Source organism: Venturia canescens, chromosome 2 (assembly GCF_019457755.1).
Source record: "Venturia canescens isolate UGA chromosome 2, ASM1945775v1, whole genome shotgun sequence".
Lineage (NCBI taxonomy): Eukaryota > Metazoa > Arthropoda > Insecta > Hymenoptera > Ichneumonidae > Venturia > Venturia canescens.
Window position 1 is genome coordinate 29,424,769 of NC_057422.1, and position 25,169 is coordinate 29,449,937.

The 25,169-nt window shown below is 39.9% G+C and overlaps 1 protein-coding gene and 1 long non-coding RNA gene across 7 annotated transcripts in view; one reads left to right on the plus strand and one right to left on the minus strand.

Annotated features, from left to right (window-relative positions):
- Nucleotides 1-25,169, plus strand: part of LOC122406617 (solute carrier family 23 member 2) — a 1,354,473-nt gene that overhangs the window by 414,408 nt on the left and 914,896 nt on the right. Inside the window, exon 3 of one of the 6 annotated variants that reach the window (XM_043412171.1) lies at nt 4,837-6,853. The exons of the other annotated variants lie outside the window; for them this stretch is intronic. Within the exon in view, the coding sequence (XP_043268106.1) occupies nt 4,978-6,699 (1,722 nt within the window). The 5' untranslated portion in view covers nt 4,837-4,977 and the 3' untranslated portion in view covers nt 6,700-6,853. Of the gene's footprint in view, nt 1-4,836; nt 6,854-25,169 lie in introns of those variants that run through there. 6 annotated transcript variants of the gene reach the window in all.
- On the minus strand, nt 20,064-20,911 carry LOC122406628 (uncharacterized). Its single transcript, XR_006260026.1, has 2 exons — nt 20,411-20,911; nt 20,064-20,313 (listed from the first exon to the last, which is right to left on the minus strand). It is a non-coding gene; the product is annotated as an uncharacterized lncRNA (long non-coding RNA).

Consider the following 25,169-nt stretch of genomic DNA (forward strand, 5'->3'; position numbering starts at 1 on the left):
CAAACGCCATTTTGCAGAGCAAAAAAAAATAAAATCGACGTGTTTTCGGGTTTTCCTCAGATCAAAAAAATTGAGGGGGTAAAACACCCTTAAAATATCAAATTTTGTTTTGAGCACTGGCCCCTTCCAGTTTTAGTATTCTTTTCATAGAATGTAGCTTATCAAAAAATAAGAAACACGTATTCTTTTTTATCGGCCGAAAGTTATTTTTAAGGGGTGAAATCAACTCCCAAAGTTGGGCATGTTTGGCATCTGGTTGAGCGTTTCATATGGAAGCACTCAACCGATCGAAACAAAACCCATTGCAAAATGTTCTGCATGTCAAATAACCTATATGACATGTCCAACTTCTTATGCACCCTTACTGCAAAGGGGTGAACCACCCCCGAATATTCAGAATTTTTTCGTATAATAAAAACTTACAATCCGATTTTAATAAAAGAAATGCCATTTTGCAGAGCAAAAAAAAAATGGACGTGTTTTTTGGTTTTCCTCGGATCAAAAAAATTAAGGGGGTAAACCAGTCCTAAAATCTTGAATTTCACTTTGCGCATCGAAATGTTGACATTCAATTCATATGGTTCCTTTATCATTGCGTATCGACTTATATGTTGAATAATATTTATTTCACATATTCATTGGCTGACATCATAATCGTATAGAGAATCGAATACTTTGACATGCTTTACGTGAGAAGTGTTAGTTTTCGTTCTACAGGTTCTACTATGACATCTTTAAACGGTTCTTGAAAATCTAATGTCGTATCTTCCACGATTTCTAACCGATTAAACTCTGCCATAGAAGCCTTCAGAATTCTCTCGAAACTTTCTTTCAATTCCACTTCATTATTGTTAACAGGACTGTCAGGAATGTTCATTACTTCAAATGTAAGAAGCAACAGTCTTATTACGTTCATTGGGTTGATAGAAATGTTCATGACAATACGTTATTCACAATAGCGGACACGATAGTGATAGATAAATAATCAAACAGCAACTAAACTTCTGGAGTAATATAAAGTCAGTTTTAGCTTCTTCATCTTGAGTGGGTGGCTTAATCTGACATCATCACAAAAACAGATTTTTTTATTTTTTCGGATATCTCTCAAGCATTAGGCTGAGCGAGCTGGCTTTTTTAAGAATACATGGCTACGAGCCGCTATAGCGATTCTTGATATGGATAAGAATATGGCAAGGCTTGAGTCAGCTTTGTTTGCCTTCTGGGCGGGGAATTGTCAATGCGGCTCTCGATATTTGAGTTTTATTTTGTTTTCGTAAATCATTCAAAATAGAAACTTATATAAATAGAACGAAAACTAACACTTCTCACGTAAAGCATGTCAAAGTATTCGATTCCCTATACGATTATGATGTCAGCCAATGAATATGTGAAATAAATATTATTCAACATATAGGTCAATACGCAATGATAAAGGAACCATATGAATTGGATTGTAAACATTTCGATTCGCAAAGTGAAATTCAAGATTACCCCCTTAATTTTTTTGATCCGAGGAAAACCAAAAAAAACGTCCATTTTTTTTGTTCTGCAAAATGGCATTTCTTTTATTAAAATCGGATTGTAAGTTTTTATTATACGAAAAAATTCTGAATATTCGGAAGTGGTTTACCCCTTTGCAGTAAGGGTGCATAAGAAGTTGGACATGTCATATAGGTTATTTGACATGCAGAACCTTTTGCAATGGGTTTTGTTTCGATCGGTTGGGTGCTTCCATATGAAACACTCTACCAGATGCAAAACATGCCCAACTTTGGGGGTTGATTTCACCCCTTAAAAATAACTTTCGGCCGATAAAAAAAAATACGTGTTTCTTATTTTTTGATAAGCTACATTCTATGAAAAGAATACTAAAACTGGAAGGGGCCAGTGCTCAAAACAAAATTTGATATTTTAAGGGTGTTTTACCCCCTTAATTTTTTTGATCTGAGGAAAACCCGAAAACACGTCGATTTTATTTTTTTTTGCTCTGCAAAATGGCGTTTGTTTTATTAAAATTGGATTGTAAGTTTTTGTTATACGAAAAAATTCTGAACATTCCGGGGTGGTTCATCCCTTTGCCGTAAGGGTGCATAAGAAGATGGACATGTCATATGGGTTATTTGACATGCCAAACATTTTGCAATTGGTTTCGTTTCGATCGGTTGAGTGCTTCTATATGAAACACTCTACCAGACGCAAAACATGCCGAACTTTGAGGGTTGATTTCACCCCTTAAAAATAACTTTCGGCCGATAAAAAAAAATACGTGTCTCTTATTTTTGGATGGACTATAACATAGAAAAAAATTATCAAAATCGGAGGCGGACACTAAAGTACCTTTCCTTGTGAGTCGCATATACGCAATCACGCGCAGTCAAAACAAAAACGCAGATCAGCTGCAAAAAGGAGGGAGAGGAAGGCCGCAAAAAATCAGAGCCGACGCGCTCCATCTTCTTCAACAACACTAGCCTCCTCGGACAATCGGTCCAGCCCTAATCATAATGGCCGACTTGATAATCAGCCGAGTGTGGTTGAAGAGAAAAATGGGACGCATATAGTGGACAGCGACGAAGGAGATAGCGAGAGTGAAACCGAACACCTCGACTCCGACGCGATGAACCTGTCAGAGGGAGACAGAAAAACAATACTACGAGAGTATCACGACACACCTCTCGGAGGACACCCCGGAGTAAAAAGAATGACTCAACGAATTCAAGAAAAGTATCGTTGGCCGGGAATGAAAAAGGAAATAAAAGAATACGTAGCGAAATGCGACAAATGCCAAAAGAATAAAGTAACGAAACTAAATCGAGCACCGATGATTATCACCGATACCCCAGAAAGAGCATTTGAAAAATGCGCGGTCGATATAGTAGGACCTCTACCCGAAACCGACCGGAGAAATAAATACATTCTAACAGCACAATGTTTATTAACAAAATTTTCCGAAGCAATTCCATTGGAAAATCAGGAGGCACAAGAAGTAGCAAGGGCATTGACCACTCGGATCATTTGCCAGCATGGACCTCCCCAAACCATTCTCTCCGATCAAGGAACGAATTTTCTGAGCGACGTTTTTAAGGAAACGTGCAAATTATTACGCATCAAGAAAATTCAAACAACTGCATATCATCCGCAATCAAACGGAGCATTGGAAAGATCCCATCGCACTCTGGCAGAATACCTAAAACATTTTGTTCAAGAGGATCAAAGGGATTGGGATTTATGGCTACCATACGCCATGTATACATACAATACAACACCTCACCCATCTACAGGATTTACCCCGTACGAGTTGAGGTACGGTCAAAAACCTGTTTTACCGACTGCACTCAAAGAGCCGCCGAGAACCACATACACGTACGACGACTATGCAGCCGAACTCCGAGAACGATTGCGAGCGACTTGGCAAGTCGCGAGAGAAAAATTAATGGAAAAAAAGGAGAAAATAGCGGAAAAACAATGGGAAACTGCAAAAAACACCGAATATCGCGTTGGCGATAAGGTACTGCTGCTCGACCCAACAGTCCGTCGAGGAAGGTCAGCGAAATTAACGCCAAAATGGACAGGACCGTTTGAAATAAAAAGCAAGGATTCATCAGTGAACTACAGTATCGGCAGGGGACGCAAAACTGTCCGAGTACACGTGGAGCGAATCAAGCCCTACGTTACCCACTAACCGACCGTAGTAAACCTCGCCGGTATTACAGCACACGCGAAACATAAAGGAAAAATTTACAAAAAAAAAAACGCAATAAAGAATTTGAAAATCTAAAATGAAGATAAACCCGGAATGATAAAGGGAAGAAAATATATGATATACAAATCTTCTTTTTACGCAAAATATATAACACATAACCAGATAAAATAAAAATACATAAAATAAAAATATATAAGATAAAAATAAAATAATATAAAGAGAATATATACATAAAAGGAAATAAAGGGACCAACACATCATAAATACAAAAACAAACGGGTCGATTTATTAAACAAAAATATACAAAACAAAACACATTTTTTAATACAGTTTAATCGGTATCATATGCGGAGGCAACGCCCAAAGGGTGGGACCAGGCCGGATGATCCCAGTCATCTTCCGGGTGTAGCTGGCCCCACCGCCCTTCAAACATCCAACGGATGAAGCCAGTGTCGAACCCCTCGGTTCCCCGGGGCCGACCGAAATCGTCGTTGGGCTCAGCCCGACAATACCGACGGTACTCGGCAAAATCCTCAATAAATTCCTGCAACAAAAAAGGAAGAGGGGATTAAATAAAATAGGAAATTATACAAATAAAAATAAATAAAATAAATGAAAATAACTTACAATAAATTCCTCACGGAAAACACGTGCCGCAAACTCCAGAGTGGTGCCACGACGCCGTTTCGGCAAAGGGGGCCCATACAAAATGCGCTGAAAAGAAAGAAGAAGAAACATGTTAAAAAAAAAAAAATTAAAAATAAATTCATTATATAGATCCATATCTATACACAATCCACTTTATTCTAAACTCACCGACACTTCCTTACGGCGGGTCTCCGCTACGACGAAAAACATCGCTTCTCTCAAATTGATATGGACAATATTGGCCATTTTTCTCGCAAACGAAACGCACTCAAAGACGATAGTACACTAAGTGAATACGAGAAACATTCGCGGTAAAATGAAAGTTCAAAACGCAGATTCAGCGAATTGACAAGTAGTCGGAAAAGAAACAGAAAATAGGGTCAAAATCCTTTCAAAACAATAACCACCCGACGCACTTACCGACATCGAGATAAGTTGATTTCTCCCGTACCGACCGACTAGCGACTAACTCAAACAACCCATTACAGGTGTGCGAGCGCAATAGCAGTCGTAGGAGGGATCGAGTCGTCGGTAATCAATGAATATCGAATCAACAATTTTCAAACATCGCCAGAAATATACTTCGAGGAAATAGGATCATTATATTTGGTAAAAGGAAAGTAATCCACATGGATCTACACTATATGGAAAGAAAAGCAGACGTTTTATTCAAAACACTAGAAACTTTGGAAAAATTATGCAACAAAACGACTGACGATTCACTATGTTCCACCGTAGACAGCACATTAAAACCGTTATTGAAGAAAGTCAGTTCCTCAATAACAGCGATATACAACTTCGTAGGCACAGGAGAAAGTAGAAACAAAAGAGGATTAATTAACGGTCTAGGAACAGTAATCAAAGCAATGACTGGGAATCTCGACCAAGATGACGCAGAAAAAATAGATAAAAACATTGACGACATAATAACAAGACAAAAAACTGACGAAGATATGTTAAAAGAAAATGTACAAATTCTACAATCTACACTAAAACTCTACAACGAATCTACTTCCGAAATAATAGACAAAATGGACAATTTAATGCATATGATAGAAAGAATTAAAAACACGGTAGAAGGTCAATTTTCAACAATAAAAAGGAAACAAATGATAGACGAAAATATAAACATATTTACAGCGACAGTCGAAGCTTTTACAAGCGACGTAAATCAACTAGCAAACTTTTTAACAGAAATTTACAAGGGAACAATAAACCCTACGGTAATTTCACCCAAACAATTGGCCGACTATCTAATAGAAGCAACTCCCTACATTCCTAAAGGATTAAACTTTCCAACAAACGTTAAGAGTAGTGAAATGACTAACTTACTGAAAACAGCAGAAATCACTAGCTATACAGCAAAACTACGATTTGTTCTAATCATAAAATTCCCTTTAATCGAAAGTTCAATTTTGAAAGTCAACAAAGTCTACCCACTACCTACGAAAATCAATGAAAATCAGTTCCAATTCATAGAAACTACATCTAAAATAATAATCGTTGACAACTACAAAAGAATGTATATAACAATGTCTGAAGAAGATTTAAACAAAGCCAGAAAAGTCGACAATATCTATTATTACAAACCTAAACAGTCACTACAAACAATAAACGGCAATACGCCATGCGAAATAGCGATTTATTTAGGAAATAATCCCGAAAAACTATCATGTAATCAACGAATTGTAAAACTCGAGAAAACATTAATAATCGCACTAGAAAAAGAAGGTAGATGGCTATTCGTAGCGCCAAAACCCGAAAGCGTAAGAATAGATTGTAAAAATAAATCTCCGACACACGAAATAATCCACAATACAGGATTACTGGCTTTGGACGGAGAATGTTCCGCCACATCGATAAATTTTCAATTGTTATCTTTAAACGAACTACGACAACACGAATTTATAACATTTATACCACTATATAATCTAACAAATGCGATTGGAATGGTAAACGCTAATCACTCAATTTTCGATTACAGCGTACCATCAAAAGTAATTATCAATCCACTAGAAACGAACGCATTAGGAGAAAGAATCGAAATCCTTAAGAAAAAACTAGATGAAGAACCAAATATTTGGGCACATCCCTATCACATAATCGGAAATTATTCTATAAGTGCCATTAGCATGACTATGATCATTTTAATAATCATCATATTAACAATTTTCAAAGCTAAACATTGTCAACGAATTCGATTAATACAACAAACTAATGATATCGAACTAGCCCCGACTTTCGTGGCAAGACCAAAAATTATAAAAGAACTCGCATCTGAATCTACTAACGACAAAATTGTCATCAGAAAAGCAAAATCGAAAAACGCAAACAAAAATGGCTCATTGTAACCTCAAAAAAAAAACTTACATTAAACAGGGAACTAGAAAAAAGGAACTAGAAAACAAACATAACTACGAAATGATTCAAATTTAATTATTTTATTCCGTGCGAAAAAGTAGCCAAAATGAATTTCGTCTCCCGAAGGGGGGAGGGATGTTGTGCCCGTACATCGCACTCCTAAAATAAAGAGTATATAAATTAAGCGTTCTCAGCATAAATGCATCGACGGCGAAATATCGACGTTCCCGAACGAGCGCATCGACCCTCGATGTCATCACCGAAACTTCGAGAAAGAATATCACGCCATATTGTCGCGAGAAGGGGAAAAACCCCCAAGTCTATAAATTTACCAACTAACCAAAATTCGACAGTCTTTGACGAGAATTGTAACGATTGGTCTCGAAGCAATAAAACCTCGAATTTGTAACTTCTTAAATAAACTTATTGTTAACATGTTGTAAAAGTATCGAGTTGGAGTTCAGCTCTTTTGGCCTAAATCCCTTAAATACTCGTCCTTGATAACTCGTCCCTTCGCGACGGTCTTCGCGGACACAACACTCGTGATATCAAAATTTGTATCTTGGTAATGTAATGGACACCTCAAGTTTAACAACATGATTAAGCGACAAATATATTGAGTATATCCACACCATGTTTGCGATTGGCATTATGGGTTGAAAAATTCATGTTCGCAAGTCTACACTTGATCATTTTTGGATGCGAACAAATATTTTATCTACGTATAACCATGGAGACATACAAAATTGCTTCAATATGCACCATATGTCTTTCACGTTTTTTCTTGAATGTGTCATAATAACTTTCAAAAAAATGGCTCAGGAAATTCTGAAATGTTTTTCCCCAGAGTATCAAAGTTTGTATTACTGGTATGCAGCGAGTACCTGTAAACTTTGATATTTCTGTAAAGCCGCCAGATTGCAAATCATTTCATTTTTTGGTTTCAACTGTAGTATATAAACAAAGAAATTCATTACTTAAGTCTTCAGCTGCTTACTACTTCAGCGAATGGGGCTGAAATTGTTGTCGTCGAAAGCCAATGCTCATATACATTGTGACGTGACATTTCTGCCCCGCCACTCGTACGATTTGTGTCGACCAGTGAACCGGATTTACGGCCCATTTTTGGACGCCCCTCGACTCACTGGGAGATGTTCGGAACGAGACTCAGCGTCACGTATCTTTAAGTATTAGTTTAGTAACCCGTGTATTACCTTGCTAGCGACATTTACCTGTTTACCTACCTTCTGTTACCTCCGCGTGCAAAGAAGAGAGAGAGAATTTTAGTTTGCCTGTTTCAAGTCCTAATGACGTTTATTTTGACAGCTTCGTTTGATATTGGAGATATTTGGTGTTGTCGCCCCCCGAAGACCCCTCCACCAGCATTATTTTGGTTAAGGCACTCCGATGGCTTGAACCGACCTCGCTCACAAAGATCGTTCTTCTCACACCGTCAACGAGCACCGAATAACACTCTCGAACTTGCGGGCGGCTGAAGGAGCACGCTGGCATAGGCCATAGTTTGAACGCCGCCCGTGTCCTTCCCGCTGGAGCAACCCAGAGTTGCACCGCCCGCACTACCGTGGATTCGGGTGTCACAGTCCGTGTGAACCGGCGCCTCGTCAGGTGGGATTCGGGGGAGTTTTTCTGGAGACGAGGTGCTGTTGTACCTGGTGGTTTATTTTATGGGCCCACCACGTTCCCGTGACGTCCGGAGTCGTGAGGGAGGCCTCCCCTCGTCCGTCCAGAGCTGCCCGCCGGATCCCCAAGAGGAAAGACACCCGGATCACGGCTATCAAGTCGAGAGGAGTGTTCCGAGTGAGCGAGGGAAGTGAGAACCAAAGGCGAGTCGTTATTAACCCGTTCGGGCAAAAGGCGTAATCAAAATTACGTTCCTTACGCGCTTCTCCGGACAATGGGCCGGACAAGTACTTTTAACACATATTTAAACATAATTTGTATCGATCCAATCGACGTCGAATTTTGTGAATAATACCAGAGGATCCTGAAAGTCTGAGAAGAATTGATTTTCTTATAAGTCTCTGCCACCATAGAGTAACATATGACTAGCTTTCATGTGATTTTTTTGGATTTAAAAGCTTCTTAGAAGAATTTAATAATGTCACAATTTGGAGTTACTAATATAATACTTGTCCACCGATTGATATTATAAATTTTAATGCTGCACGTAATTCAAGTGGTAACTTTTTTCAGTTCATTAGAAATTAATTGGCCTCGAATTAATATAATAAATTTTAATGCCGCACGTAAATTAGATGGAATTTTTTTCAGTTGATTGTTCGAATCTAATAAGAAATATGAGGCGTCGGTTTCCAAAATGATTTCAAGACCGATTTTTCGGTTTTTTATTTTTTACTTGTTATTTGATTCTTTTGACACTTTAAAAAATAGATACAGATTAGTTTTTGTTTTAATATAATGTTTTTTCAAGATTTGTGAAATTTTTTTCGAATTGTTCTGTATTTTTTTTTACAATTTTTAAAAAAATTTTTTATAAGTTTTTTTTATGGATGGAATTATTAGCAAACGAGGGACCATCAATGTAGTTGTCCCAACCTTTTTTTTCCTAGGGGCTTAAAAGAATATAAGAAAAAGGATTGCAACAAAATTATCTCGTAAACAAACGTAAAGTCAATGTGTTTATACGAGTAGAAATTTTTCAACGCTGATATTTTATATATCAATAAACACTCGCAAATCATTGACATGGGAGTAAACTAACCCGCACTGTTTTCATGAAACTTACATAACACAATTTATAGTTATATATGAGAACTTTACTTTAGATCGAATTCACACATCTCGCACTGTTTTCTCCGAAATTTTATTATTTAGATCGCTGTTGCTACTCGTTTGCTCATACCATCAAAAACTGACAGATATGGCTGTACAATATATATAGATATATATTGTTCATTCATAGAGTCATGCTTTGAAACGATGATTAGGCTCGAAAGTAGGTTCTGTTTCGGTTTTATTTTCGAACAATAATATTTGAGATCTCGGAGAGTTTCGATCACACTATTGACACTTTTCACATCGAAGTTACTAGGACGTCCAGTTTTCGTAATATTATGACACCACACTATCATTTAAAATAAATAAATAATAAAATAATAGATATGATATGCACTTCACTAGACGACGAACTTTTTTTAAAATTTATACCGAGTTTCGTTAATTTTCGTTATGTCGAAACTGCGTTTGTTTATTAATTACATACCGCACTTCGTTATGTCCGAAATAACGTTTGTTATAAATATATAAACTTTCGTAGAGTCTGAACATGGTCAGTCAGCTAGAGTGCTAAACGTTAACCCCGCTACACACGGTCAATAATATTGCGCAATATAGGTGATTGCACAATATTATTGAATATGTAGATGTAGTATTGAAATATTGCGCAATTGCAATCATTGAATGGAAGTATGAGCGATCTTAAATTTATGGCCCGGTACATACCATACAAACTTATTGTGCAATATTATTGTGCAACATTATTGACTGTGTGTAGCGGGCCTTATAGAGTTTGAACGTGGTCGGTGAGCTGGATTGAGCTGAGATCGGAGAGCCAATCAGAATGCGTTGAGACACATCTCTACTACCACTAACCTACATCGAACGCGTATACGTTGTGACGTGACATTTTGCCCCGCCACTCGTACGAATTGTGTCGACCAGTGGACCGGGTTGACGGCCCATTTTCCACGACTTTTCGACTCGTCGGGTGTTGGTCGGAGCCGGACTCATTATTGCGTAATTATTGTATTAAGTTCGAAAAACCGCCTACATTACCGATTTGAGAGATTTTAGTTAGTTTTAGCTACCTGTTACCTACGTGGCAGGAAGAGAGAGAATTTCGTTGTCTATTTTTGAGTTTAATCTGACGTTTATTTACAGAGAATTTCGTTGTCTATTTTTGGATTTAATCTGACGTTTATTTAAAGTAAAATTTCATTGTCGTTTTGGGATATTTGGTGTCGCCTCCGCGACTGGGTTTGCGAACCGTCTTTTATTGTGACGATGCTTTGCTGTTGTTCGACCCGACCTCGTTCGCGAGAAACACTCTCCCACACCGTCTTCGAGTTACGAGCATCGTTCTCGACCAGTAGACGGCTGAGAGGACATGCTGGCATAGGCCATTCGTTGAACGCCGCCCGTGCCTCTCCCGCTGCAGTAACCGAGAGTTACACCGTCCGCTACACCGTAAATTCGGGTGCCACGGTCCGTGCGATACGGCGCCTCGTCAGGTGGAATTCGGGGGAGTTTTCTGGAGCCAAGGTGCTGTTTTGCCTGGTGGTTTATGTCGTGGGCCCACCATGACTTCTAGACGTCCGAAGCCATGAGGGAGGCCTCCCCTCGGTCCTTCAGAGCTGCCCGCCGGATCCCCAAGAGGAAAGGCACTCGAATCGCGGCAATTAAGTCGGGAGGAATGTTTCAAACGGACGGGAGAGGTGAAAGCAACAGGGAGGCAAATTACCGACGTGACGCTTCTTAATTTGAATTCCCGCGAAAGCGTGAACTATGAGCCTATGCTCTGGCTCACGCCTAGCGTGTGAGCGCTGCGGTTCGCGGGCCTAGTGGTGGGGATGGCGCCGAATATTGAGGACCACTCGTTCGCACAAGGAGTCTTGTTCCGATCACCTCACCGGCGAGTCAGAAATCCGAGTCTGCAGTCATCTAGGTCTCTTTTGTCTATTCTTCGGGTGCGACGAGTGATCTCCTCGGTAAGCCCACTACTCTTTCTCCCCGGGTTCTTTGGTAGAATTGAGCGTATTGTTTCAGAATTTAGTTCCGGTTTTCTTTGAGTTTTGTTGCCTGGTGGCCTTTTCTTTGAGGGAGACCTGTGTGGCGAAGTAGCGAGCGAGATTGCGGCCGCTACTTCCCAATCTCCATTATTTTTCGTGCAGTTTATTGAGATGCTCAACTCTATCAGAGGATTCACTCTTAATCTGGTTCAATCCATTACTATCTGATTTTGAAGATGGTGTGAACGATTATTCGTTCGAGTTTTGATAAAGCGCGGAATATTACGCGCAGTAAAGTTTGAGTTCTCTTTTGTCTCTCTTTCCCTGCACATGTCGAGAGCCCTAGCGAGCGCGCTAGCCGCGCGATGTTTTCGTTGTGTCTCTCTCTCTTTCTCATTGTCGCGTTCGGGATGTACGGCGGTTAGTCAAGGCATTATTTTTCAGTATTGTTCTCTCGTTTCTTTTATATTGCGCCTTCTTTCGTGCCTGCTATTGTATTATTTCTTGTCTCACGATCGAAGTATTTTCTGTTACCTCTTTTGAAGTATTCTATTGTAAAATTGCGTTATTCTCCGTCGTCGATCATAATTTCGCCTATCTTTTGTCTTTCGCGTTGCGTCCGTGCATTGCCCAAAATCGCGGGCTTCTATCTTTTGTGATTCCTGTCGCCGTGTGGTAGGTTAGCTCGCGGATGAATTATTGGGTAGTAAATTACCAGGTGTCGATTACCTTTTGCCTTTGCGCTACTTACGACACCCGCGTAATCTACCTGGAATTGTCTCACCGTGGTCACTTTGTTGCCTACCCTGCCCTAGTGACCATTGCGTTACAATTTCCGTCATAGCAGTTACCTATTACCTATTACCTATTGCCTGTAGTTACCTTGCGAACTCGGGTAGGTCGTTGGCGACGTTTAGTTACCTACTGGTAAACAGGGCCAATGCGATCGCGAATTAAAATTATCATTTCTACAAATTATTATCTTGTTCCGTCTAACTGGCGAATCTAAACTATCGTTTCCTAAAATATTATTTTTTTAAACATTAATTGGCGATCTCGTATTTCTCTCCTGTATAATTTGTTTTCCGCTAAAAATTGTGAATAAATGACTCATACTGTTTCAAATTTTATATTTTGTTGTGGGCTATTTCTTTTGTGTTTCGTGACCGCTACTTTGCCCCAAGGATCCCCCCTTCTACCTTTTGTATCTCAGATGAGCTGAGTAGTCGGACCGTCCTCGGTCACTCGCTCCCGTCGTGCACTCTGGACTTTAATTTTGCGTTGCATTACCATCACGAGAATTGACGAAAATCAAGTCGATTAATTCGACGGTACTTGGTACCTGGCGCCCAGTTCATCCTCGTAGCCGGAGGGTAGCGCGAGGCGAGGTGAGTGAGCCGAGAAGGGACAGATCGTACCTTCCCGGGAAAATCTTGTTACAACGTATACGTCAAATCTGTGATGTGTTAGTAACTTTTGCATAATCTTGAGGCCGTACAAAGTTTTTTCTCAGCAAATACGCCACCGAGAATGCTAATTTTGGGCTCATTCGACAGAGAACTTCTTAATTAGCTAAAAGTTCAATTTTCAAAGCCGTACATAACTCATGAGCTTCGCAACTAAAGAAAATCACATGCCAATTTTACCCCCACCACCGCGAATCGTTTTATTCAGAGAATCTAGAGTCGCGGCAGCGACTCTGAGACAAGTACATTTATAAGATATGACGAGTTGCTGCCAGAGACTCTTTGCCGGAGCGATAGCGTTTCCAATTGTTTTCGAAAATTTTCAAAATTTGTTTCTTCAATAATTAATTAACTATATCATTCCGGAGAATATTATACGTTGACATATTTTTTATTATTTTTTTTCTTTCGATTGCGACCTCTTCGAACTCTGTAGCTTGACGCGTTGAAGAGATATTAATTATTTATTTTTTAATTGCATCAAAAAATGGGTCGGATTTTCGCACACATTTTTGATGTTTATTTGTTTTATATCTAGTGACAAATCTGGTGCCATAATACATTTTATATACCGATATATTTTTTTTCTGGTGCCATAATACCAATATATACCTATATATTTTCGTGTCGTATGACGTATGGTGTGTTGTTTATGCTGATAGATGATGAGGTTATAAAAATCGCGAATTTGACAGTTCACCAATATCCCGGTCGGTAGTACAAGTATATACCTATATATTTCCGTTATGATATGACGTATGGTGTATTATTTCAATGCTAACTAAATGAGGTTATAAAGATCGCGAATGTTACAATTCACCGAAACTGTTCCAATTTTTTCCGGTTCTGTAGAAAATAAATAAAAGCAGTACAATGTTTTAGTGAAAGTGGTGAGAAAAAAGTGAAGAAGAAAGAGATAAAGACTGAGGAATCCAAGAGTGTTGTGTAATGGAAAAAAAACTGAAAATTGTCAACAACGTTCGGATTGATGGTAAAAATATTTAGAAAGGTTAGAGATTTTTTCTATATATATCTTGAGATGTAGTCCGGATTCTGAAACATTAGAAATAAAAATCCATGCCTCCGCTCTTTCTCATCAGCTCTCTCTGATTGTATCATCAAACTTGTCGATGTTTGTTATTGCAGAATATCTAAAGACGCGGCATCGTCTTGTAATAAAATAACCCAAAACAGGAATGACGAAAAAGAGCCAGGGACTACAAAAATATAGAAAGGCAGTATAATCGCATTGTCTGTAAACGCATAACAGACTATTCGAAAGTGCTTGATTACAAAATTTCTATTGGCAAATCGAAACTGAGGAAATCAGTATTTTTTTCATTTTGCATTGGTGGAAATTTTTTCATCAAAAAGACTAAATTGATAATCACGGAGAGTTTTCACTTCAATTCCAACAAAGTAAAATTTAAGTTCGAAATAAAATATGTCCGCGTGTGTGTATATGTGTGTATTAGGGTGGTCGTTGTTTGGGGTCGTTTAAAACAATGCTTAACCTTCGACCATGCGGGTTGAAGTTTTCCGTTTAAAATACATGGAATTTTTCTGTGTCTGTGGTCACGATTTTACTGTAGGCCTCAATACGTTTGGAAAGCCTTGAAATTTTCAGAAATTATTTTACAAGCATGTTGCTACACGGAAAAAATTTTCAAAGCTCCTATCCTTAAAATGTTGTATAGCATCATCATACTAACCCATTAATGCGCAAAACGATATTTTTGGACACACAATTTCAATTACGCAGTTTTGACTGAAAAACAAAAGAAAAATTCTCCAAAATCTGATATAGGGGGTTTTTGAGGGTGCTCTTTCAGAACCTGGCTTTTATTTTTTATAATTTAATCAAAATCTTCATTATTTTTGCGTTTTGAATTGGAAAGTCAAAAATTTTGAACGTTTTTTCCCCTCAAATCGATTTCCGTTACTGTTGCTGCACTCAAATAACCATATTAAGGCCAGCAAAAGTGTTTTCAATGTCTGACCTTTCCGGAACATTGGTTATAACCAGTATTATAAAAGTATGTATAAATACTTTTTTCTCATTCAGTTTTTCCAAGATGGCGATTTTTGCAAAACAGCATGCGTGATTTTTTTCTCGAAAGACTCAACTTAACAAAGAAATGTAACACAACAAAAAGTGTTGAGAATCATCTAAAGAATATGCCTGATTTTTTTCAAAAATTTTCTAGCTAGTTTTGTATTTTTCAATTTCGATTAATTTTGTAAAATTTTTGAAGTTCTGAAAAGATTCACACGCATTCTTCGGATGATTCTAAACAATTTTTGTTATATAATTTTTTTGTAAAGTTGAAACTTTTTGAAAAAAAAATTATTTCCCATCGAATAATAAATAGGTTCATAATTTTCTTCTTAAAAAGTTTCAACTTAAAAAAAAAAAATTATATAACAAAAATTGTTTAGAATCATCCAAAGAATGTGAATCTTTTCAAAGCTTTTAAATATTTTAAAAATTTATCGAAATTGAAAAATACAAAAATAGCTAGAAAATTTTTGAAAAAAATCACACGTATTCTTTAGAAGATTCTCAATACTTTTTGTTCTGGAACATTTCTTTGTTATGTCAAGACTTTCGAGAAAAAAAATCATACAGATTTTCATCCTGCTGTTTTGCAAAAGCCGCCATTATGCAAAAACTGAGTAAGAAAAAAATGTTTATAACCAGTGTTCTGGACTCGTCAGACCTTAAGAACATCTTTGCTGGCGATAATATGGTTATTTGAGAGCAGCAACAGTAAGGGAAATCGCTTTGAAAAAAAAAATGTTAGAAAATCTTGACTTTTCAATTAAAAACGAATAAATAATGAAGATTTTGATTTAATTTTACAAAATAAATGCAAGATTCTGAAAGAGCACTCTCAAAAACCCCCTATATCAGATTTTGTTCTTTAGTTAAAACTGCGTACTTGAAATTGTGTGTCCAAAACTGTCGTTTTGCGCATTAATGGGTTCTTATAGTGATGCTATACAACATTTTAAGGGTAGGAGTATTGAAAATTTTTTTCGTGTAGCAACATGCTTGTAAAACAATTTATGGAAATTTCAAGATTTTCTAAATGTATTGAGGCCCACAGTATAATCGTGACCACAAACGCAGAAAAATTCCATGTATTATGAACAGAAAACTTCAACCCCCATGGTCGAGGAGTATTAAAGCTATGAGAGTTCTGGACCAGGGATCTCAGGGGGGTGCGGGGACGGGGGAGTGCGGTTGCGGGGCAGGGTCCGTTGCGGGGCAGGGTCCGTTACGGGAGGGGGAACCGTTGCGGTGTGTGGAGGGGATGGCCAGAGAGATGGAAGAGGGTTGTTCTGGGGAGGGGATTTTAGGAAAGATTTTTAATGAGATGAAATCGATATAATTCTATTTATTCTTAAAACTAGTTACATTTTTATAATAAAGATTGAGAAAGAAAAATGAAAAAAAATGTTTCAACAAAAATAATAATGTTGACTATCTCTAGGTCTATACATATTTTAACAATTTAATTTTTTTCTTATTATTATTTTTGCATCGTGGGGTAGTATCCTGCAACAAAAAAAAAACAAATCTTAATTTTCAATTTTTGGACAAAATTTATATACATATAAAAGAAATAACTTACCATTAGTGCATACATATTCCGCACATTCCATCTGCTACGAACAGTGAGAGTGATTTCCCACAATTACTGCACCACTGATCATCTAGCTGGTCATACAGTCCCCGCAGATGTGTGAATTGGGCAGTTACCTGCCCGTAAACCTCGGGGTCTTGCACGAAGCAGCCCGAGCAGACGAAATACTCCCGATCATCGGCGTAAAAAGATTGAATCCGACAAATTTGAGACATTGGTGTTATATTCACCACCGATTCAAGATGTTTTTTCATCGTCAGACGCGAATCATTTTTATATTCCGAGTGGCCTACGTCAGTACCATAATTGAGTGACGCAGATCGACTACAATATGATTGGAACTCTTCATAGAGACTTAAACCATCCTCAGTATCGTAGTTTTCGATACTTGAAGATTCCTCACGTTCACTTCTAACACTTTTAATGTCAATGATTTCAACATCGGAATTAACTTCACCACTACCACCACACTTGATTTCAACAACATCCTCAATTGTAAGGTCGATAATTTCGATATGAGACATTATGTTTTTTTTCCTTAATAAGGTTTCGCAAACTTTGTTTCAAAAAACTTTGATGTATCGTTAACGACTTGTTGAAGATAGAATGATTTTTCTCGTGGAAAAATGTCCTTTTCAAGTCTTCGCAGGAAGAAAAAAAAGAGGGTGGTAGGATTTCGCATACTCTTGACACTTCAACTAATGGCAAGCATTGAATCCCCCCTCCAACGACTTTCCTCCAAAATTTGTAAAATCCTCAACTAAACTTTTCCAACAGAAAGTCTATATTCTTTTACTGCGGGGAAAATTCATACCTACAATGACCTGCGGAACCGTAATACGAGATGGAAAAGAGCGGAAGTTTTTTTCTAACCGTTACGAATTACCCATGAAATTCATAATCAAATTTACGACTTAGGCAGGATGTGAAACCTTACCCATAGTAACTACCAGATAGAGATTTACGAGCACTTGAAGAAAAAAAAAATGTATTTTAGCAACTTTTTACAGAAATGACCACCCACATCATTTTTCCCAATCTAGATTCCTCTTAACCACATATATGAATAGATTTAAGGGATAGAGTATAAACGGCTCATAAGAAAACTCCAATGATAGACGTGTGAAGAGAGGAAATTTTCAAAAAGACATTGGAAAGAAAAAATAAGATCATTTCTAAAGTCGAGGTCGAGATGGAGAGATGTGCAAGTATGTATGCGGTCCACCCGGCGAAACATCCATCGACATTAACGGAAAATGAACTTGAGTCATTGCCGAAGGCTTTGCTTTTAAAGCATTATAGTAATTCCATTCCTACGTTATGGGATCGTTTACCCAAGTATTTGCAGTGTGATGCTCATGTACAATCATATCAATATTGCTACGATCATTTCAATCAACCCTGGGTGCGAACTCATATTGATTCAGTTAGACCCAGACGTAGAAATTGTGAAAAGTGCTCGATTATGGAACGACTTGTAAACATCTATGGGACTTTGCGGATAAAAAATCCCTGTGAAATGACATCGGAGAAGCTCCAAATTATATCTCCAACCATCTTCAAGGAATACTTTGGTGAATATACAGATATTCTGTGGGATCGTTTACCCGAATACTACAAATCCGATAGTGAGATTGCATTATTACGTCGTTGCGTTGAACATTGGAATGTATCATCGATGGACGACCATATTGACGGTCCTGCTGCACAACGTCGAAATTGTAGGAAATGCTGTGAACGTGTTTGAACAAGTTTAGAATGCACGTGTTCATAACGTCGGCGGAATCGAAGAGCCTGTACAGAAAAAAAGGACCACCGAAGGACACTGCATCGATTTTAATATAGATCACGTTTGAACTTGTTTGAAAGCGTGTGGAAGGGGATGATCCAGTTTTGGGGTAGGGATAGATGGAAAAACTACAAATAGCAGAGTCCAGAAGAAAAAAGCATCACTTCACGTCTTCGTAAAGTTGAGTCAAGACTTGCTCTTTAAAGAAAATCTCAAAAACTATATCCATAATGGAATTCTCCGCCATCAACAATATCATTGCAAAGTCAGAGTATCTCCCCGCCAAGAAGCTGAAAGAACTCCAAGTCAACGAGGAATATCTCGTCTCGGACGTGAGGACAGCAAATACCAAATGGGGAAAAAGATACGTCGCCGAAATCAGGAATGAATTCACCGTATTCCTGCCACCGCGAGTTGTCAAAGCATTCGACCAGAATCCAGCGGTATTCGAGAAACTTCTGGAAACGGCTCATTGTGGACAACTATACATGAAATATCTCAGTGGTGATTGGAACGCTATTGAATTTTCTCAAAGAGATTTCTAATATTCTCAACGCAAAAATGTATATATCTGAATCACCGATGAAATGTATGTTGAAGGAGGAGGAGGAGGAGGAGGAATATTGTATAAATAAAATTCCACATTTATGAAAAAATTGTTTTGTTTATTCCAAGATCCCTCTATTACATAATGCATGATATACGTATAACCAGCTTTGCAAAGATTTTACATTCTTCGTTGCACAATTGAATTTCAATTCGTTGGTGTGGTGGTGGTGGTTGCATTTCGATGGACTTTTCGGCAGTTTTTTCAACGATGGGCAGTCCAAAGTCTCCAAATCGACAATCTCCGTTGACAGATCCAAAAAGTTCGTCAGCCATGAAGATTTTTCGCAGCCTTTTATGAAGATGGTATGAGTGCCGCGTAAAATGGCTTCAATTATTCCTCTTGCCGCATCGTATGGTATTACCCCAAAATCCCATGATAATCCATGAAAATTACGTTCCAGCCATTTGTTTGTCGTTTTATACTTTGTCGGCAGAGAATCCCATGCATACGGTGGTGCGAAGAAAAGTGTGAGAGGTTCAGCATTCTTCACGTCCGCACGAATGATTGAAATTTCTTTGAGTATAAACTCATTGATGGGTCCTTTGAAGCCTTGTAGATCGATGACAAAATCCATGATGGCCGAAGAAGTTGATGGTACGGTTTTATACCAATTTTCTCACCCCACCACTCACAGGATTGTATTCAACGATGCGATCGTGTGGAATGAGGCAGTATGCGCATGTTTGTGCTGGAATATTTGTGCTTGTTTCAAATACGAGGCGCACATCAACAGGTCCAGACTTGAGAGAATCGTTCTGCTTCGAGCAGTCAATCACAATGAGAGGTGCAAATTTGAGAAAATCCGCTTTTGTAAGCCATGGTTCGGCCTCCTTATTGTAGTACATCGGTTGAAAGTTTGTATACATATCGTACAGTACTGCATACTGATTTTGTTCTATATTCAAATTCATATTACCATAAGGATAGCATTGTGAATTCAAGTATAATTTTACATCAGTAGTAGGTGGTGCACTATGGCGACCCCCACTCCTATCCCCACTCCTATCCCCACTCCTTTCCCCCACTAGGCCGAGCGGCCGGCGTTGTGGGTGAGCGGTTTGCGGGGGTGCGGAGCGTGGATGAGCGTGTCACCATAGTGCACCACCTTTTTTTTTATTTTTTTCTCCGTACATATATATATATTTCAGCTCTTATTAATTTTACAATTCTGGTTATAATATGGTGCATAATTCGCAATACATATAGTAGTAGGGGGTATTTTTTGTGGATATTTTTTTGGTTTTCGGCCGATTTCACGACGGGACCGATGACCATGGAGCGGCGGCTTGTGAGGTATGCTGCTTAGATGGTCGGACGATTCTGTAACGAGGGCGACGGAGATACCATAATGTGAGAGAGAGGCTCGTGTACATTTGGGAGTGTTCAGATTTATGATAAATAAGTTTTTGCCTCATACCTGTTTATGATCATTCTTCAGCAGGTTTGAACTCCAGTCTGTTGTATTCCGTGCCGTGGTACACCATGATTAATTTATTGTTTGAGGCTGCAGCGCACATCTGCTGGAATAAAACGTTCTTATCTTCGAAAACTTTCACGAATCTTAACGGTAGGAAGCATGTAAACGAGTTGTCCACGTCCATGACGATTCGTTTGCCCCATCTCGTTTCGACGAACCGAATACATGTGATGCGGTAATCTTTGGCTAGTTCAAGATCGGCCAGTTTTTTGACGGGGTAGACGGACTCCAAAAGGCCTGTTTGATTGACGAGCGAGAAATCCATTGTTCAGATCGGGTTTTTTTACGGCCACTGTTAAAGCGTGGAGTTCTGATATGTCGCGTATTCTTGCTTTAAGCGTTGCAATATCGTGCAAAAAGATATCTAAGAGTGCTTTCAATTCACGGCGTTTACTTATGCGACGACTCGGGAGTACTGTCGGCTCATCAGAGAACTCGAGCGATTTAAACCTCCTGTTCGGCAGATCCGTATCCCTACCTTGAGCGCAGAAAAGAGCTGACAACAATCTTTTGGTGCAGCATCTCCCGCCATTGTCGCAGGGGGGTAGTGGTGGGAGAAATCAGCCAATGTCTTGGCTGATGTATTGGTTTACCATGACCCTGACAGCCGCCAGCATAAGTCAGCGTTTATAAGATGACGAAATGCGAGGATGAGATCAGCGGCAATGCGCGTCTTTACGAGGGTGATTTTTTGATACCGGCTGCTTTTCCCTCTTCCCGCTGCTTCACCGTTAATAAACCAGCAGTCCAGGATGTGGTGGTTCTGTACTCCCACAAGGCGATGGAGCGATCGTTATGAGAAAGCCATTTTTTCAATCTCACAGCGCCGTTGAGAGCACACTTGAACGAGGTATTTTTGTGCAGTAAGCCGTGAAATACGCAAAAAGTGCTGCTCTCAGGGAGGTTACGAGACGGTGGTTCTTCGTTCTCCTCTAGATTTATAACGAAGCAGTCTGTTAGCTGTGTCAAATATGCGGCTGCATCAGATCCTCTTGTAAACAGGCGATCGGATTGTACCGCGATTTGCTTTAAAGCCGCTTCGACCGCACGTAAAGGTGTTTCACCCTCGGACCAGTCTATACCGTGATGATTGCACTTTAACCACGTGTTTTGTCGTTTCACACTAGGAGGCAGCGCGCTATAAGAGTGAGGCGGTGATATGACCCAGTGTGCCAGGTAAGATGTTTTCACAGAGACCACGGCTATTTCTTTAGGCACGAAGTTATTATATTTATCCTTCAGGCCTTGTATATCAACGACGATGTTCATGATACCGCCCGAACGACGTAAAGTCTCAAGCCTTGAGCGTCGACTGACGATGAGCGTTGAACGCTCTGCAGCTGCATTAGAGACAACAGTGCTGATCGTCAGCGAAATCTGACATCCGACCCGCGTCACCACTCGTACAATTTTCGCCGAAAGAAACGGGATAGGAGACAGACACAGGATTTTAAAACAGCTCGTGTGATTCTTGTTAAAATTTTATTATCATGTAATTACCGAGAACGAGAGCAGCAGTGTTGTATACAATGTAAATGCTTAATCCTATGCCCCCTGCCGATACAGTCATCTGTATCGGAAACCATACCCTTAGATTTACCACCCTTGCTGCTATACGCATTATAATACTCATGAACTATTTTATCGTTTCGCTGCAGATCATGCGAAAAAACATCTCTAAATCGCTGAATACCGAGACCAGTAGCCATATAATGAAGAAACATAACACAATACTGTCCACAGCACTGCGAGTTAGGGCCTTGGAGCTGAACCGTGTTGCAGCGGAAGAGTCGACAGTTTCTTCGGAGACGCGCGAGATGCTGTGGGATGATTGGTGGTAGCCCGTAACTGTCGAAGAACCACCCGTGTCCATTTCGATCGACGTACATGGCGACCCAGTGGGCTCCCGGGCGTTTGTATCCATCGGTGTTAACCACGAATGCCGTCGGTTTCGTCCACACCCTCGGGATACGATCGGCTGGGTAGACGCCTATAGCATGCTCCTTTATGTTTTCGAGAGATTGTAAGATCTGAAGACTGTTCATGATTCGAGGGTTCTTTTTCCTCTTCGGTCCTGGTCTCGGACATACCAATGCTCCACGACGTGGTAGTCCTATACTCCCATAAGGAGGTAATCCTCTCACTTTGACAGAGCCAGGCCTTGATTCTCATAGCGTTGTTCAGGGCGCATCTGTAGGCCTGTCTGCGATCTGCGACGCAGTGGTGTATACAGCATGCGTCGCTTCGAGGTAGCTGACGTAATGAAGGAGCCTCTTCATCATCTTCTAAATTTATAATAAAATAGCCCGTGAGCTGCGCCAGATACGATGATTTGTCAGAGCCACGCGTGAAAATCCGTGTCGCATGGCCCGCAATCCTTTTCAGATTTGTCTCCAGCGTTTGTAGCGATGTATCACCTTTAGACCATTCTATACCATGAACATTATCACATAGCCACATATTTTGACGCTTTACAAAGGCTGGCAAGTTATCGCCCGTATAGGGCGGCTTTACAATCCAGTGGCCATAGTCTTCAGTTTTTACCGATACGACGGCTACTTCTTTAGGTATAAACTGGTTATCTCTACCTCTCACGCCCTGCACATCAATAACAATATACATGATGCCGTCTTTTTATTTGACCGTCGCTCTTTGAATGCTCAGTGAAAACTGAGGGTGCTTCTCTCTCGCTCATCAACCGCTGAAATCTACGATGACCTGTCTAGATGAGTCAATCTCAAGCACATTATCATATTCAGCGTACACAATACAGTTAATCGTTGTAGGTAAAGACCCTGCGAAGCGTACTTCTATCCGCACGCTGCCATGCCTCACCAGGTTCCAGTGGGTGCTGCTATTAGCAGAGAGATCGGGTGTCAGATCAAACGCGAAAAGACAATGACCGTATGGGTAGCTCAAACGCGAGATACAATTACCATCGTTGAGAAAGTGAATACCCGAGCCAGAAAATAACGTATGATATGCATCCACATACATATTACTATCTGTGAAGTCTGTCTGCAGAGGTTTTGATGGTATCTGCTGGCCGTCTACATATAAAGAAAGATAATTGATCGAGTAGTGGTGAAAATTGAACGGATTTTTTCCGTAATCACCGTTGAAAGCCTTATTATCGACAAATCCAATTATTATACGTTTTGGTAGCTGGCCCAGTATGACGTTATCAAGAGTATCGCCATGTATTCCGGCATGCATTGATATAGCTTTAACCTCGACGCGTGTCAGCGGATATTTTGCTGTAGATTTAGACAGAGCTCTCGCATGAGACAGGAGTATACCAGGGGCTATCTTAACGCGTCGCACGATTAGCGATGCTTCTGTAATGCGGATTTTACAGTTTTTCAAATCAGTCATGAGACAGAAAGCGCTATTGTTCTGCACAAGGCGCAAACGCATCTCAACACCGTTCAGTAAAAACCTTTCCTGATTGAAGATATCGCAATGCAAATGCCCAAGAAGATCGATCGTTCTATCCTTACCTAATGCATCCCGTCTCTCTACAAGTCCTTTGTTACCATCACCCTTATCATCCATTGCTCCCTCTGTATCACTATACCATAAAGCACTTGTAAGATGCGATGTCTTCGCGGCGTATGCGTAGTTCAATAGAGTTTCAATATAAGCTCTATAAGCATAAGCGTTGTTAGGAAGAGACACAAGTTTTTGATTCAAAAATACATCGATCTGACTGAACATTGAGTGTAGGAGATTATTGACAGGTCCTACATCGGGTGATACGCCCTCTAGCCCCCCTGTCTTTTTATAATCTGGAGCATCTATCTTAACGCGTATACTTAGCATTGTATGCGCGAGATCAATGTACTCATCCCCCTGGCCTGGGACGACAAATTCTATCGGTGAATCATCCGTCAACGATGAGATTGGTTTGTAGTATACAGAGTGTGTCCCCTCGATCGTTGTCTGGGTTGGCGGTAATGAAAATAATTCAAGCTCCGACTTAAGACACTCGCACGAGTGCGCGTGTAGGAACGCCATTTTTCAGAGCGCTGTTTAAGCAAAAATATCCGTCACCGTTCTTGGCTTCTTGTTACGTCTCGTGACGCGCGGTTTAGCCGATGATTTTCTACCTCTCACAGCCTTCTTCCTCTTCTTAACACACCTCGTTCTCGCGCCACCGCCGCTTGAACGTTTTCGCGATTTCACTGCCTTTCTTTTCACAGAGCTGCGTCGTGATACGCTCCCCGCAGCAGAATGCATCAGTTTATTAATCTTGCTGCCTTTATAGCCGGAGCCCTTCATGAGCGATGTAATTTTTTCCTCAGCTTTACGCCTCAGGTTTTGGCCTGATTCACGCAGGCGCGTTTGAAACGCTTCTCTCGGTTGTATGCCGGAGTTAACGACATCAGAGGCCATGTTAACCCCCGAGCGAAGCGCCTCTTTACCAACAGTCCGAGCCCCCTGTTTCAAGAGAGGTATGATACGTCGAAAGAGACCCCCTAAAAAACTTCCAATGCCATGACCTCGCTGGTTTGGTGAGCCGATATACACGTGGCTGATACCACCATAGCCTGTTCGACCCCCACTCCCCGTCTGCACGCCGAAGTACTCATCATAGTAATCCATTGTAGATACACCCAGGTCAATCTATACGCTTGAACTGTAGCGTCACCGTCAGTGTCCCGTGCTCGAATGGTATTGGTTCGCCAAACTCATCCCT